We start from the raw sequence: 13,913 nt of genomic DNA on the forward strand, positions 1-13,913 counted from the left end.
TACCATTTTTTTGAATAGGTAACATTCATATAGTTCACAATTTTAAGGTTATGTAAGATATCTGGTGAGAAATTTTCCCCTTCCTGGCTCTTGCCACCCTGTTTCTTTTCCCACAGACAACTGACATTGCTTTCTTCTATTTACTTCCAAGAAACTTCTTGTGTGTATACAGTACAAAATGTATTTCTTTCTGACCCCCTTTCATTCAAATGATAGCTCAACATGCCAGTTTATATTTACCTTTTTTCAAAACATAAATTTTGAAAGTAATTCTAGTCTTTTAAACTCGTGTATGCATTAATGTAGTTTATGTATCCAAGTTCTTTCAGCTTTCTTGTTATATTTATTAATATGAAAAAAGCATGAAGCAAAACCTTATAAGCCACACCATTTTTTTTTTTTTTAAATGGTCTCACTGTGTAGTTGAGACTGACCTGGAACTCACTATGTAGTCCAGGCTGGTCTTGAACTCACAGGGATCCTCCTGCCTCAGCCTCCCGAGTGCAGGGATTACAGGCATGCACCACCATACCCGGTTTAAGATTTCCATTTTTGTTCTGCACAAATTGGGTAATTGCTTCTCTTTTGAAATAACTTTATTGACATTATTCTGTGATATAGAGCTCTTTAAGTAGTTACAGACTGCCTGGTATTTAAGAGAAAATTATGAATGAGGTATCATCATGGTGATTGATATTTTATTCACGAATATTAGAAAATCATAACACTAAATGGACAAAAACAAAGTGGTTACTTTGTTAGCTCTAAGAGGGAAAGGTGAAAGTGCTGGCTACATCCTAAGAGTGGGCCCCGTTAGAGTAATAAAAGACTGTGGACAGCAGGCTGATAACAGCAGCCAGCCCTGCTCGCTCTGGGATGGATTGTTTTGTGGTGCATGGAACGAAACAGATCTGTGTCCAGCATTCCCAGAGCCCAAAAATCTCAAGAAGTGGCAAGGCTCAAAATAAAAATTTTCAAAGAACACTTTACACAGTAACTATTATCGCTACATGTTTATTGCCTTCATTACTTTTCTCTGGTGGCTGAGACAAAATACCTGACACCCAAATTTAAAGGAGGACAGATTTATTTAGCTCAGTTTGTAGAGGTTTCAGTTCATTATCATCTGGCTACAAGGCACGGAGATGTGGCAGGAGAAACAGTTCATGGAGGTGGACAGGAAGTAGCAAAAGCAACAAGGGACCTTAACAGCATCTTTCTGCCTCTTTTTAATCTTATCCAGACTACTTAAGGCTAGTATCAAGTCACACTCTTACTCACAGTGCCCTTGAACTTAGCACGCACCTTGAATCTATTCTAGTGTCACACACAATCCAGCCACCTGTGAAAAAGCCCCAAGACTGCATGAGGCTTTGGGGGGACAACTAAACACAAGCTATAATATTCAATCCCTGGCCCCCTAAAGACTCGTGCATATCTCTTTATGCAAAAGGCATTTTAGTCCATCTCCAAGAGTTGCTGAAATTCTGAAAGTTTTGGCATTGATGAAAAATGATGTTCAGTCTCATCTGAGATTTCAGGCAAACTCTTTAGCTGTGAGCCTTGTACAAATGAAAAGAAAGTTAAACACTTCCAACATTCAGTGGTTCAAGAGAGACATTTCTGTTCCAAAAGTTACAAACAAGGAGATAGCAAGGAAGCAAACAAAGCAAGACCAAAATCCAGCAGGGTAAACATTAAGTCCCACTGTTTCACTTCCAGTGTCCCTGGCAACCTGTGGCAAGTTGTGAAGTCAAAAGAGCTTAGCTGGCTCTGCCCCTACGGCACTTCCAGTGGTGGTGGCTTCCATGGCTCCTCCCTGGGGCCAACTCTGCTCACTCCTTGCAGTTATTCTCCAAAGATCCATATTCCTGGCTTCTCCAAACTGGTGTTCCTACTGCACCTTCAGCTTCACACAGCTCCTTACACTGCCCTCTCAGGGGCACCCTGCCTGGCCTCCTAGGACTCCTTCTGAAATCTAGACGGAAGCCTTCCTGACCCCACAACTCTTGTGTTCTGAATGCACCTAAAACCATCGCTATGTAGATGATGCCAAGGTGTGTCGCCAGCTGGAGAAGTAGCCAGGCTTCCTTCTCTATCGGCTGTAGGGTTCATAATGCCTAGGAACCAAGTCCCAAGAAACAAATGCCCTAAGCCACTGCCACTGTAGAACATGGTGCTCTAGGGCTCTTTTCTCAAAGTCCTTCACTTTTGCAATTTTGAGACTGCCAAGGGTGGAGTCCTGCTGCTTCTTGTGATGTCCTCACACCATCTTTTCTATTCTCTCATTCCTTCTCAGCAATCAAGATCTCTGCTTTATCTTTGCAGTCCACAGCTTTACTGGAGCTTCCTTTCTGGACAAATTCAAAATGTTCTAAATCACTTAGCTGGGCTCTTTGCTCTTGATTCTTGGCATAAATCTGGCTAAAAAGCCCCCAACATATCCATGCCACTGCCTTGACGTTAGACTGCCTTGAAATTTTTTCAGCTGGATTAGTCAACTGCTCTTAATCCCAGTCTCAGGCAAAGTCTCTGGACACCAGCAAAATGCAGACTAAATTTCCTGTGAAGGCATAAGACACATTGTGAGGAGTTCCACAGCCAATGCAGTTCTTCCCAGCAGAAACCTCCGGAACCTGGTCTTTATCAGCCTCATTTCTGTCAGCGTTCTGCTCTTCTGAGCTCTGACCAGAATCTCCCATGAAGTACAGCCTGAGGCATTCCAGCTCTATTTTTCAGCCAGCATCTCCAATCCTTTCCAAACTCTTCCCATAAGCCAATCCCAAAGGCTTCTGAACCACATGGTCAGGTACTGCCATAGCAACAATCCCACTTCTCTGGTATCAAATTCTGTCTTCATTGCTTTTCTCTTGTTGCTGAGACAAAATACCCACCACCCAAAGTTAAAGAGGAAAAGATTTATTAAGCTCACGGTAGAGGTTTCAGTCCACGATTGGCTGGCTCCAAGGCCAGGTGGTGTGGCAGGAGAAAGTTCATGGGTGTGGCTAGGAGGTAGCAAAAGTAACAAGGGACCTTAACAGCATCCTTCTGCCCCTTTTTATCTTATTCAGACGACTTAAGTCCTGAATCCTTAATCCTAGTACCCTTGAGCCTAGCACTGCACCATGAATCAATTCCAGTATCACATAGTAGATCCAGCCACCTCCGGAGAAAGCCCCACTTATGACTGCATGAGGCTTTGGGAGGACATTTTAGGCACAAGCCATAACAGTTCTATCTGTACATTAATATACAAAAATGAGGAAGGTGATCTGTAGTGATTTCTAGTTTTTCATTCTCTTGTTATCAAGGCAAAAGAAAGGAAAATGTATCTACGGTCAATTTATAATAACTAGGGCCTATTCAGCAGTTACCTTTATTCATCTTCTCAGCCTTCCTTATTGAGAATCTTAGTGTGGGTCCCTGTGCCAAGAACATTAAATCTCCTGACTCCCCACCTGCCAGACCACCATGGTTGAGAATGATGAATCTGGAGATAGTTTCAACAAAGACCATCTGGGAAAACATTAAGTGTCTTAAAATATTAAGGTTTAAAAAGTTAACCAGGAAAGTAGTAACAAATTCAATATAGAAAGTCATTTTATGTGTTCACTGTATTTCTTATTTTATGCGCGCTTGCATAGTTCCATAAAAATTTTAAGCATGATCTCCCTGAATAGGTCAACCACAGGTTAAGTATAAAATACTTGAAAGATACAATTCAGGCACCATGTAAAGTTTGCATTTGCTTGGAACCTAAAATGGATATCAGTATTTCTAAAAAAATAACAAGAAATATATGTACTTACCAAGATTTATATCCTGACTTTATCAGAAGGGTGTTTATTATACCAATTAAAACACAACTAATGACTATTTAGGAAATGTAGTGTTTTGAAAGATGAGTACAGCCACATTAAATTAAAAGGAAATTCTTTGATTTAATTGGTGCCATTTAAATATTTATGAAGTTTTAAACTCTTCATAGGTATAAGTATCTAATAAGTATATAAAAATAAAATAATCTTGTAAAACATACAGAAAACTATATTGAAAAAACTGTGATCACATATCCTACCATTTATTTTATATGAAACATTTTCTTCTGCCTTATTTCATGTATACCTAAGCATATATTTATAGTAAGAGCCATATAAATTATAGTATTTTTATGAACATATATATTATTCAGTATATTTCATTTAATATTACATTCTTTTCACATCATTGAAAATTCTTTATGACATTTCTTAATTACATGTTTTGTGGGACGATATAAAATTAGTGGCATTCAATCATATTTTCCAAAAGGCATAATTTCATACAGTTTAAGAATACAATCACATGACTTTTGAACATTTTGAACTGAAAACTATAATAAAGGTTAGATTCTAAATGGCAACCCATTATTTATTATTGCACACCAGCACACATGTACTCACAGTTTTACATGAAAAACTAAAGCTGTTACTCTGTTAGGGTCTAAATGTAAAGTGTCCCCACAGACTCATATTGAAGGCTTGGTCCCCAACACAACAACGTTCAGAGGTGGGGCCTAGAGAGGCAACTGATCATTTGGACACTAATTATGTCAATGGATTAATTCATGGAGGAGTTAATTAGCAGAATGGGCTGTCTGGAGGTGGGCCTGGTTAGAGAAAGTATGTCACTGAGGGTGTGCCTTCAAAGGGTATAACTTAGTGATGGTGAATCCTTCCGAGACGGAGTGCCCAGACTGCTCATGGTATCATCGCCCGGTGCCGCTATTCCCTTCTGAGCATTCAGATGCCCCGCGTGCACTGTTATCCAATACTCTGCCTCTGGGGCGCCTTGGCTTGCATGCCAGTGGAGAGCGCTCTGCTTGCCTGCTGAAGAATGCACGCTCTAGGTTCGCCGTCACTAGTGTACCTGTCCCCGTCCCTTCTCTCTCTGGCCTTTTCATTCCCGCTGTGCTCTTTGCTGCCTTGAGGAGAGCAGCATTCTTCCACTGTGCTGATTCTGCCTCGGAGCCAGCTGACCACGGACTGATACCGCTGAAACCATGGGCCAAAATGAACATTTTCTCCTTCGGGTTGTGTATGTCAGATAGTTTATCTTAGCAACAGAAAGGTGACTAATACACGCTTAACATTCCCTTTCTATTTGTCTTTTATTTGTTTTTTAAGATATAGTCACTAAACTCTAATTTCAGTACCTGTTAATGGGTGAAATTAGAAATTTGAAACATTATTTGGTTATATGGGCATATCATAAATTATTTCACTATTATTTCCTATTAAATACGCAAATTATTATGAAAGATGATGCTATTATATGTGATGTTTTTATTATAGATGAACATTTTCCTCCGTCGTCATTTTGAATTGTTTTCTTTGGAAATAAGTGGGATTAGTGGGGAAGGTCCCCTGGGACACCAAACTTTGATAGTAATAATGAAGCCAGGCATAGTGGCACACACCTATACTCCCAGTATTCTGGGACTCTCAGCAGGAGGATGGCAAATTTGAGCCCAGGCTGGGCAACTTGGTGAGACCTTGTCTTAGGATGGAAAATATATAAATAAACAAAAGGGCTGAGTTTGATGTAACTCCGTGCAAAGGCTATGTGCGTTCATTCCTCAGGACTACAAAACAAAATAAAACAGAACAAAGCAAAACCAGAAAGAAAGACTACAGCTTGTTAATATAGGCAAGGCTTGTGTTAGGCAGTTCCCATGTGTTATTTCATGTCACACATCTCAAATAGCCGTAGAGAATATATCTATGGATAGAGGCTCAGAAAAAAATAAGTGACAGCAAATGCATAAAGCCAGGGGGCAGCAGAGCTCAAAACTGAACTCATACTTCTAAATCAAAGCCATGGGCAGTGACTGTAAAGAATAGCAGGAAATGGTAACCTGCTCTGCCTTCTTTTCTGGTTATATTGGACATAAATGTAAGGTAATGCAAAATAGCGACTCTCAATAATTATAATCCAAATACTAATAGCAATTGTAGAATACTTGGAGGTGTCAAGCATTATTATTATTTTGTGATTCTAGGGACTGAGCCCAGTGCCTTCACACTGAGCTCTATCCTCAGCCTTTTTTAGTTTTTTGAGACAGATATTGCTCAGTTACCTAGGTGGGACTCAAACTTACAATCTTCCTCAGCCTTCAAGTGCTGGCATTATAGGCATGTAACACTGCACCTAGGTAGGAATTAATTCTTGCCATTAAATGATTGCATAAATAAATTAGAAAATAGCCTTTAAAAAAGGAGAGACAGCATGTGAATATATGGACATCTACAAGAGATTCAGAAAGATAAGATCAGTTAAAAAAGAATTATCATAGCTGCATGTCTAGGAACACTGTACGAGAGAGAGAGAGAGAGAGAGAGAGAGAGAGGTGTCACTGAGTCTGACCAGATGTTAACCAGTATCATTAACATCTTTTACCAACAATGACGCAGCATTTTCTAAGTGCCAGACAATTTTCTGAACTCTTTCGATTCATACTTAATATAAGAGCCTTGATGGAGGTATTTCAAAGGGACAGGGGAATTGAGAGAGATCCTGAAGCCGAAACTAAAAAAATATGAGCAACAGAATAAATAAGATCACACAGAATTATTATAAGGATAAAGCAGACAACTGTGAGTCCAGACTGATGGAAAGAAATGACTGAGTAAGTTAGCAAATGGGGGAGAAGGGTTGACGCGAAATGATTAGATACTCTAATTCTTTATGAGGAAAGAATCCCGGTGTGTAAGTGTGGCTTGGGCATAACTTCATCCGAAAGAACATGGAATGGAAAAAAGGGAAAATGAAAGAACTGGAGTGGGAAACCTTGACAAATACAACTTCAGCCAGGTGGTGAAGGTCAACATCAGTGCTTGTAGACCATTTTGATAGACGGTGCTGGTGCTGTATACAATAAAACAGACTTCATCTCCGTGGTCTCGCTCCCCACAACACATAGCCTTAGTTTATCATGAGAAAAACATCAGAGAATTTCAACTGAGGATCATCCTACAAAATACCTGATCAATACTATCAAGGGCTTCAGAATCAAGTAACATCTGAGCAAGTGTCCCTCAGTAGAGAAGGGCCCTAAATGAAATGTGGGCGAGACTGAATGGCATGAGTCTTGAATGGGATCCTGGATCTGAAAAAAGACATTATGAAAATGCTAGGGAAATCTGAACAAAGGATACACTTTAGTTAATATATAAGGTATCCATATTAGTTCATTAACTCTAACTAGTATGTTTTTAATCTATATGTGAAGATGGGAAACTGGACTTTTGTGTTCTATACGCTTACAATTTCCTTGTTAAGGTAGAATTGGTCTAAAATACAATGTTTATTTTAAAAAGAAGAGACTGTAGTTCAGACCAGCCACCTACGCAGGTTTTTTTTTTTTTTCCTCTTGTTTTGTAATGATCTGCTATTCCTCTGACTGTGCAATGGGCAATCTAAAGGACATGGTCTTGGGGGCTGTACAGTCCCAAAAGCAAGAGCAAGCAAGGAAGGGGAGCTGGACCTGCCATGATGAGATTATAGGGAAGGGAGGGATGGGCCAGAGTGACTGGGTTACAAAATACCCATCCGATTTAGCTAGAGTACACACAGCAGAGCTCCAGCCCTCAGGACTCCACAGAAATTCACAGACAGGGCCAGGTTAAGGAAACCTCAGAACAGGAACAGCAGAAGCCTACAGGAACCAGTCGTGGAAATGGGAGAAGGCAAACTTCACTGGGACAAACATCATTATCGCTTTCGTGCAGTGCTATACTCCCAGTACCTGGAAGAGTGTTTGGCAGAGAGCCGTGCTTGACCGTACTGGTCAAATGAATGAATGAATTGAAACAACGTCTGAGGCTACCTTTCGGTTTGCTTCCAATGAGAGCAAAGCTCCCTAGAAGAGTCACAAAACATGAATAAGACTTATGTGTATGAGAAGGAGAAGTTAAGCGTGTGTGCACTGGGAATCTGGGAAGAAAAAAACTTAAGAATTAACGAATTAGATGAATTTTATACTGACTAGAGGCATTGCCTAAGATAATTTCTCTTGACATTGCAAAAGAAAACAGCAATTTAATTTGACAAAGTAATTCATCATAGAAAGTTTTCCCATAAATCCTACGTGATATTTCCGTAATTAAACTTTTTTCTATAAACGTGGTGGGTCGAAGCTTTCAGTTTAGGAGTTGGAAATGTCTCCACTGCCCGATGTCAGGAAGCGTGGCTTGTATTTCTTCCATGTGAACTCTGTTGTCCTCGAACGACATTTATTTGCAGCTGTGGACTAGGAAAGTTCAGCTGTCATCACACAAATACAGTTTAATTTGGCCTCAAGAATATCAGTAATTGTCATTTGGGAGATCCTAGTGCTGTGCCTCAACCTGACAGTGATCCCTGTTACGATGCAGCCAGCATGAGTGTCAGTAATCAGTTATTTTTGTGGACAGGGTGGATTACTAAATGGTGATAATACTCAGCGCTCAAATCATAGAATAATGCCACCTTGTAAGTCACATGACTCGGGCTGTCTGTCAGTAGGAGGGAGTCCTATAGTGATGGATCGTTAAGAATGAAATTGGAAAACTATGGCCCAGGGGCTATATTTGACTCCCCATCTGTTTTTGTAAATAAGGCTCTTTTTGGAACAGAATAATACTCATTTATTTAGGGATTTTCTGTGGTCATGGCAGAATTGAATAGATGTAATAGGGTGTATGGTCAGAAAAGCCAAACTACCCACTATTTGGCCCTGGCTCTTTATGGTGAAGTTTACAGACCTCTTATTAAGACTGCAGTTTATCATTGTTGTTGCTGTTTGTTTTCTAGTAGTGAGGACTGAATCCAGGGTCCTTGCACTGAGGTACATCTCCAGCTCTTTTTGTTTTTGATTATGAGATAGAGTCTTGATAATTCACTGAATTAACCAGGCTGTGCTCACATGGTGACCTTCCTTCCTCAGTCTCCCAGGGTGTTGGATGATAGGGTGTACCGGCACCATGCTGGGCTAAGACCATAGGTTTTAGAGACTGGTAAAGCTGAGTTCAACCCTGGTTCCAATTTACTTAACTAAATGACTGTGGATAGAGCAAACACTCTAAGTTTTGGGTTTCCTTATCTGCAACTTGTTACCAGTAATACAAGTCCTTCACTTTTTAGCTGTGATTCATGAAAAAGTTGTGAACTTAATTTATTGGGACAAGAGAGGGAGGTGTTGAATTTTAGTGCTAAAACTCATTTTGGTGCCAAAACTTAAGCTTAACTCACATGAACTTATTTAAAATCATCTATCTCTCTAGCATCTCTTTATTGCATCAGTCAGAGATATTAACAGTATGTCAATATCCACAAGTCTTAGTGGCATGGTACAGTGGAACTTTACTTATCACTCACAGAAAGTAAAATACAAATGGAGAGGGCCAGATTTGGAGCGGGGGTGGTCCTGGCTTCTTACACTTTGCTCTAAGGTTGTCTGGAATATGCGACCTCACAATCGCTACAGATGGCAAGAGAGAGGAAGGAAATGTTACCTCCACCCGTATTCCATTATTAGAACCTCCGTGTGGCCCTAACTAATGCCACGAGAGGCTGGAAATATGGTCCAGTCGTGCGAGCAGGAAGAGGAGCACCTGTGCACTACTGATCCGTAGAAGGTTCTACCACGCTCATCACATTTTAGTTCAAAAATATTACACATTTAATTGAACAGTGCCATAGGCCCTGCTGGTGACATTAGTTAAATATATACATATACATACATACATATATATATATATATATTTATATTATATATAAATAAATATATATATTATATATAAAGAGCTATATATATACAGCTCTAAAATATGGAAGATTGAAAGAAAAAATCTCAGATTGGCGGGGCTGAGGGGATGCAGGTAGGGGTGGGGACCTATACGTACCTCACTGCAACCTGGGACAAGACGACCTGGGTTTGAATCCTTGGTCTGTCACTTTCTAACTGTGTGAGCACAGCAGGTAGCTCTATGATTCCCTTTTCTTATTTGCTAAAAACGAGATAATAATAGTACCCAGAAAGACTAGTATTAAATGACTCAACATAACACATAATATAAGAAGTGGTAAATAAAAAGTATCTCTATATAACTATTTTTACCGTTACATTTTAAGCATTTCATAGGGTAAGTGCTTATTATAATTAGATGTAGCACTCACTCATAGCATCATAGAGTAATCTTTTAGCTTTTGCTTGAATATTTTCAAAGGCAGAAGATCCCTGTGTAGTGTAGTGACCAATGTCATTATTATCTTTGTTAGTAATTCCCCCAGTCAATAGCTCTTATGGTTGACATCTGACAAATATTGAGCCCATACTTGGTGTGAGGTACAGAGCCAAGTCCTTTATTGACCCTATTCCTATTTCACTCTTACTCTATCTTGGGAGGTTACTTTTCTTGCTGCTTTTATTAGGTGATATCAAGATGGAGGTCCAGAGGATTTTAATACTCAACTCCAGGGTCTCACAGCCACTTGGTGGCAAAATGAAGATTAAAGCCAACTATATTCAAACCCAGGGCCCTTCCAGACTCATTCATTCTGCCCTCCAGGTTTAAGCAAAGTAAATAGAAATTTTCCATTTCCCTTTATCTTAAACAGGGTGGTCAGTCTGCTCTACCTCCCAGTATGCTGGTGCTACTCAAAATACATTCTTTACCTAAGCATTTCTGTTTTTTAGAAACTTTCTACGTAGCTGATTGATTTAGAAAAATAACTTCAATAGCCTAGTTTTAAATTTGATTTTGACTCAACATTTATTACTTTAGCCATTAGTTTGCTTTTAAAAGGAAAGGCATTGTATGAACATACACTTATATATAACCATTTCAACTAATTTCCCAGATTACAATCAACATTCATCATAATTACTGGTATTTTACATAAATATTATAAAAGCAGTGTTACTCATAATTCTACATTATTAACATCAGACTAAATTTATATGCAAATTGAATATAAGGTACTATGGGAAACTGATGATATATTTCTGGTTCATAAGTTATTTCAAGTAATGAAATCACTAGTAGTTTTGGCCTTGCTCATCTTCTGCAATTAGCTCAAAGTGTTTTTGTTTTTTAATTAGGTGAAGTAGAATTTTGACTTCCATATTCCACCTAAATCGAGGCTGTGCTGGAATTAATCTTGTGGGTAAAGTACAGCAAATACTAACGGGATGTTTTAGGGTGGTCTAGGCTGGCACCATGGGAGAAAGAGTAAGGAGACTGCACTGAAGGCATCCTTGCCACGTCCTCTCTGTCCCCGCTGAGTGTGGCTTTCCTGTCTAGGGTAAACCCATCCACCCTGTCCCAACTTCTTGGCTCAGACCTCCTTAGCCACTGCCCGCCTCTGCCTGTGTCTATTCAATAATAACTTGGCTGTGTTATCCAAGATGACATTTTGGGATTCCCAGCCCAGGAGATCTCTATCCCACCATTCCCTGTGCCTGAGGGCAGAGGAAGAGGCACTTTGCTGTGCCTGGAAATTCTGCACCCGGGACCAGTGACCTAATGACATCTCAAGAGATTCCATGTTTCTTTATTTGCTGTGACTTCATGCAGCCCTTGTACCCAGAGCTGACCAAACTAACGTGTCCCCTCCTAAACATGACGGACTTCTTTTATAATTCTACCAAGCTCATGTTACAGACATTTTGCATTTGTCTTCAAGGCCTTTACCACAGTTCAGCATTAATCAATTCCTGTCTGGGGTCTTAGAACAGTGGCTAAATGACTCCATGTTTTCAGGAACACAGCTCAAATATATGATCAAGCCTGCTGAAATTTCCTTAGCATCTTCATCTCCCCAAGACAGTCCAACCTCCTAAGAAATGTCAGGTTCTGGTCTCTGCCTCCTTCCTCAACCTTCCCACCTGGCTCTTGCATCAGTGATGAGTCTTCCAGATGCTTTGCAAATCCTAACTCTTGCTTTCTAGGCCTGATATGTTCTGCTGGTCTTCTGCCTCATGTCCCTCTATTTCCACCCTGGCCTTTATGCTTTTCATGAGCTTCTGCTGTTTCCTTCAGGCTTAGTTCATCTAATCCCATGAGCAGGCCTTTTTGCTACCAGTACTTTCTCTTTGCTGGTCCTATTCCAGAACTGAAATCTTTGCCCATGTAAAAGCTGCATCCTTCAAAAATGTATCTCTCAAGATGCCTCATTTGCATTCCATCCCATCCACCCATCCACCCACCCACTGGAAAACAGTTACAAAGTAAAATAATGGATAAAACTACCACCCAGAAATGAAGCGCAGCCATTAGCTATAAGCAAATAAGTGAGATGCACACTATATCCATGGTGTTAACAAAATAGAAAGCACCAGTCTTCACAGCTTCTCACAGTTAGTGTTTGGCTTATTCTCCTAACACGTAGATTTAAATATATTACTACTTGCGACCTGCTAGGTACCATAGGAGCCATATGAAGGGCTTCCCAATACACACACACACACACACACACACACACACACACGCGCACACACGTATAAGTATATACTGAATATGCATTATTTTATATAAATAGGTTATGTGACTACCCAGGACAAATTTCATTTCATTAGAAGCTCATATTCATGAACAAATTTGCATGCTTCCTCTAAAGATCCAAGTTTTTGGTTTTAGAAGACATTTCCTTATACATGTGTCAGGCTGGTGAATATCGAATATTTCTGTGTTTAATTTCTTGACTCTCCCCATCAACTTTCCAGGGTCTCCACAGCAGGGCTTTGAAGATACTAGCTCTGTATTTCTGGTGTTAGTTAAATCATTTGCCTTCTAAGACTGTTCTCATATAGGTGAGGAAATCCTCATCTGAACAGAGTAAAAAATACACCAAGTAGACAATAAGCCAAGTAGGTTGTAATTTGTACTTCTTTTGAGATAAGAGCAGCTTCTTGGAACCCCAATGAGCAAAAGAAAGTGTTCTTGGGCTTTTCCCCTCTGCTTAAAGAGGATCAAATTACCAAAGCTGATTTTCCCACTAACGGACTAAAATCTCTTTCAGAGTGTCTTAAGCCAAATGGTATAAAAAGAGCCCAGAACTTACCTCAAAACTCACAGCTCCATTGTGGTCTGTATCGAATGCATTGAACAGGAAATGTGCGTACGTGGTAGAGTCTGAAATGTTGAAAAGGGAAGATCATTAAGTCAGTGCACTGATAGCCTACTTGAGACTCGGAAGGCGGGTCTAAACCTGCCTTTCTGGAGGAAAATTAATCCACCCTCTTTAGTTTATGCTTTCTTGTCAGCTTCCCAGCGTCTCTTGGTAGAAGACTACAACTTGAGATCCTTAGGAATCACACACAGAGGCCACTGGGTACAGGCACCTGGGCATCTTTGAATCTCGGGTAAGGATAACAACACAGGGCCAAATTATGCCCCACGGGTGAGTGTAAGGATGAAGTGAGACGTCTGGAAATTGCTTAACGCTTGGCAGAGGGTCTCCAGAAATAAAGTAATAAGAATACAAATAATGAGACGGAGATGAGTTGCTATTAATAGTACTTGCATCATTTTTACAGCTCAGAAGAGTATACTGGGGCTCTGGGAGGTTCACAAACGTGCACATTCATACAGACAGAAGTAGATGTGAGCCACGAATGCACTGAGGTTAGCTCTCAGCTGGGCTGGTTGCTAGTGGATGCGGACAGAGGGAACTTGGACGTTGGAGGGGGAACTAGTCCTCTGGATTCCTAGCTGTGTTGCAGCTGCAGGCCACACCACAGGGGGCGCTACCTTCTCCAGCTCCAGGCGGACGCAAGGCTCTGGGTGAAGTTAAGTAAGGAAAGTTCTCCAATTCTCCTCTGTTTGCTTCTCCTTTTTCTTCCTCCTTCTTATCCTGTTTCTCCTTTGCTTCCTAATCTTTGAGCAGAGCTC

At 40.3% G+C, this 13,913-nt stretch overlaps 1 protein-coding gene across 3 annotated transcripts in view; it reads right to left on the minus strand.

Moving 5' to 3' along the window:
* Positions 1-13,913, minus strand: part of Kcnip4 (potassium voltage-gated channel interacting protein 4) — a 499,970-nt gene that overhangs the window by 6,797 nt on the left and 479,260 nt on the right. For all 3 annotated transcript variants that reach the window (XM_010610433.3, XM_010610432.3, XM_033758817.1), the window contains one exon: positions 13,084-13,154. In XM_010610433.3, the coding sequence (XP_010608735.1) occupies positions 13,084-13,154 (71 nt within the window). The remainder of the gene's footprint in view (positions 1-13,083; positions 13,155-13,913) is intronic.

The sequence above is a fragment of the Fukomys damarensis genome, unplaced genomic scaffold (genome assembly GCF_012274545.1).
Source record: "Fukomys damarensis isolate Sample0158 unplaced genomic scaffold, DMR_v1.0_HiC HiC_scaffold_35, whole genome shotgun sequence".
In the NCBI taxonomy this organism is placed as follows: domain Eukaryota; kingdom Metazoa; phylum Chordata; class Mammalia; order Rodentia; family Bathyergidae; genus Fukomys; species Fukomys damarensis.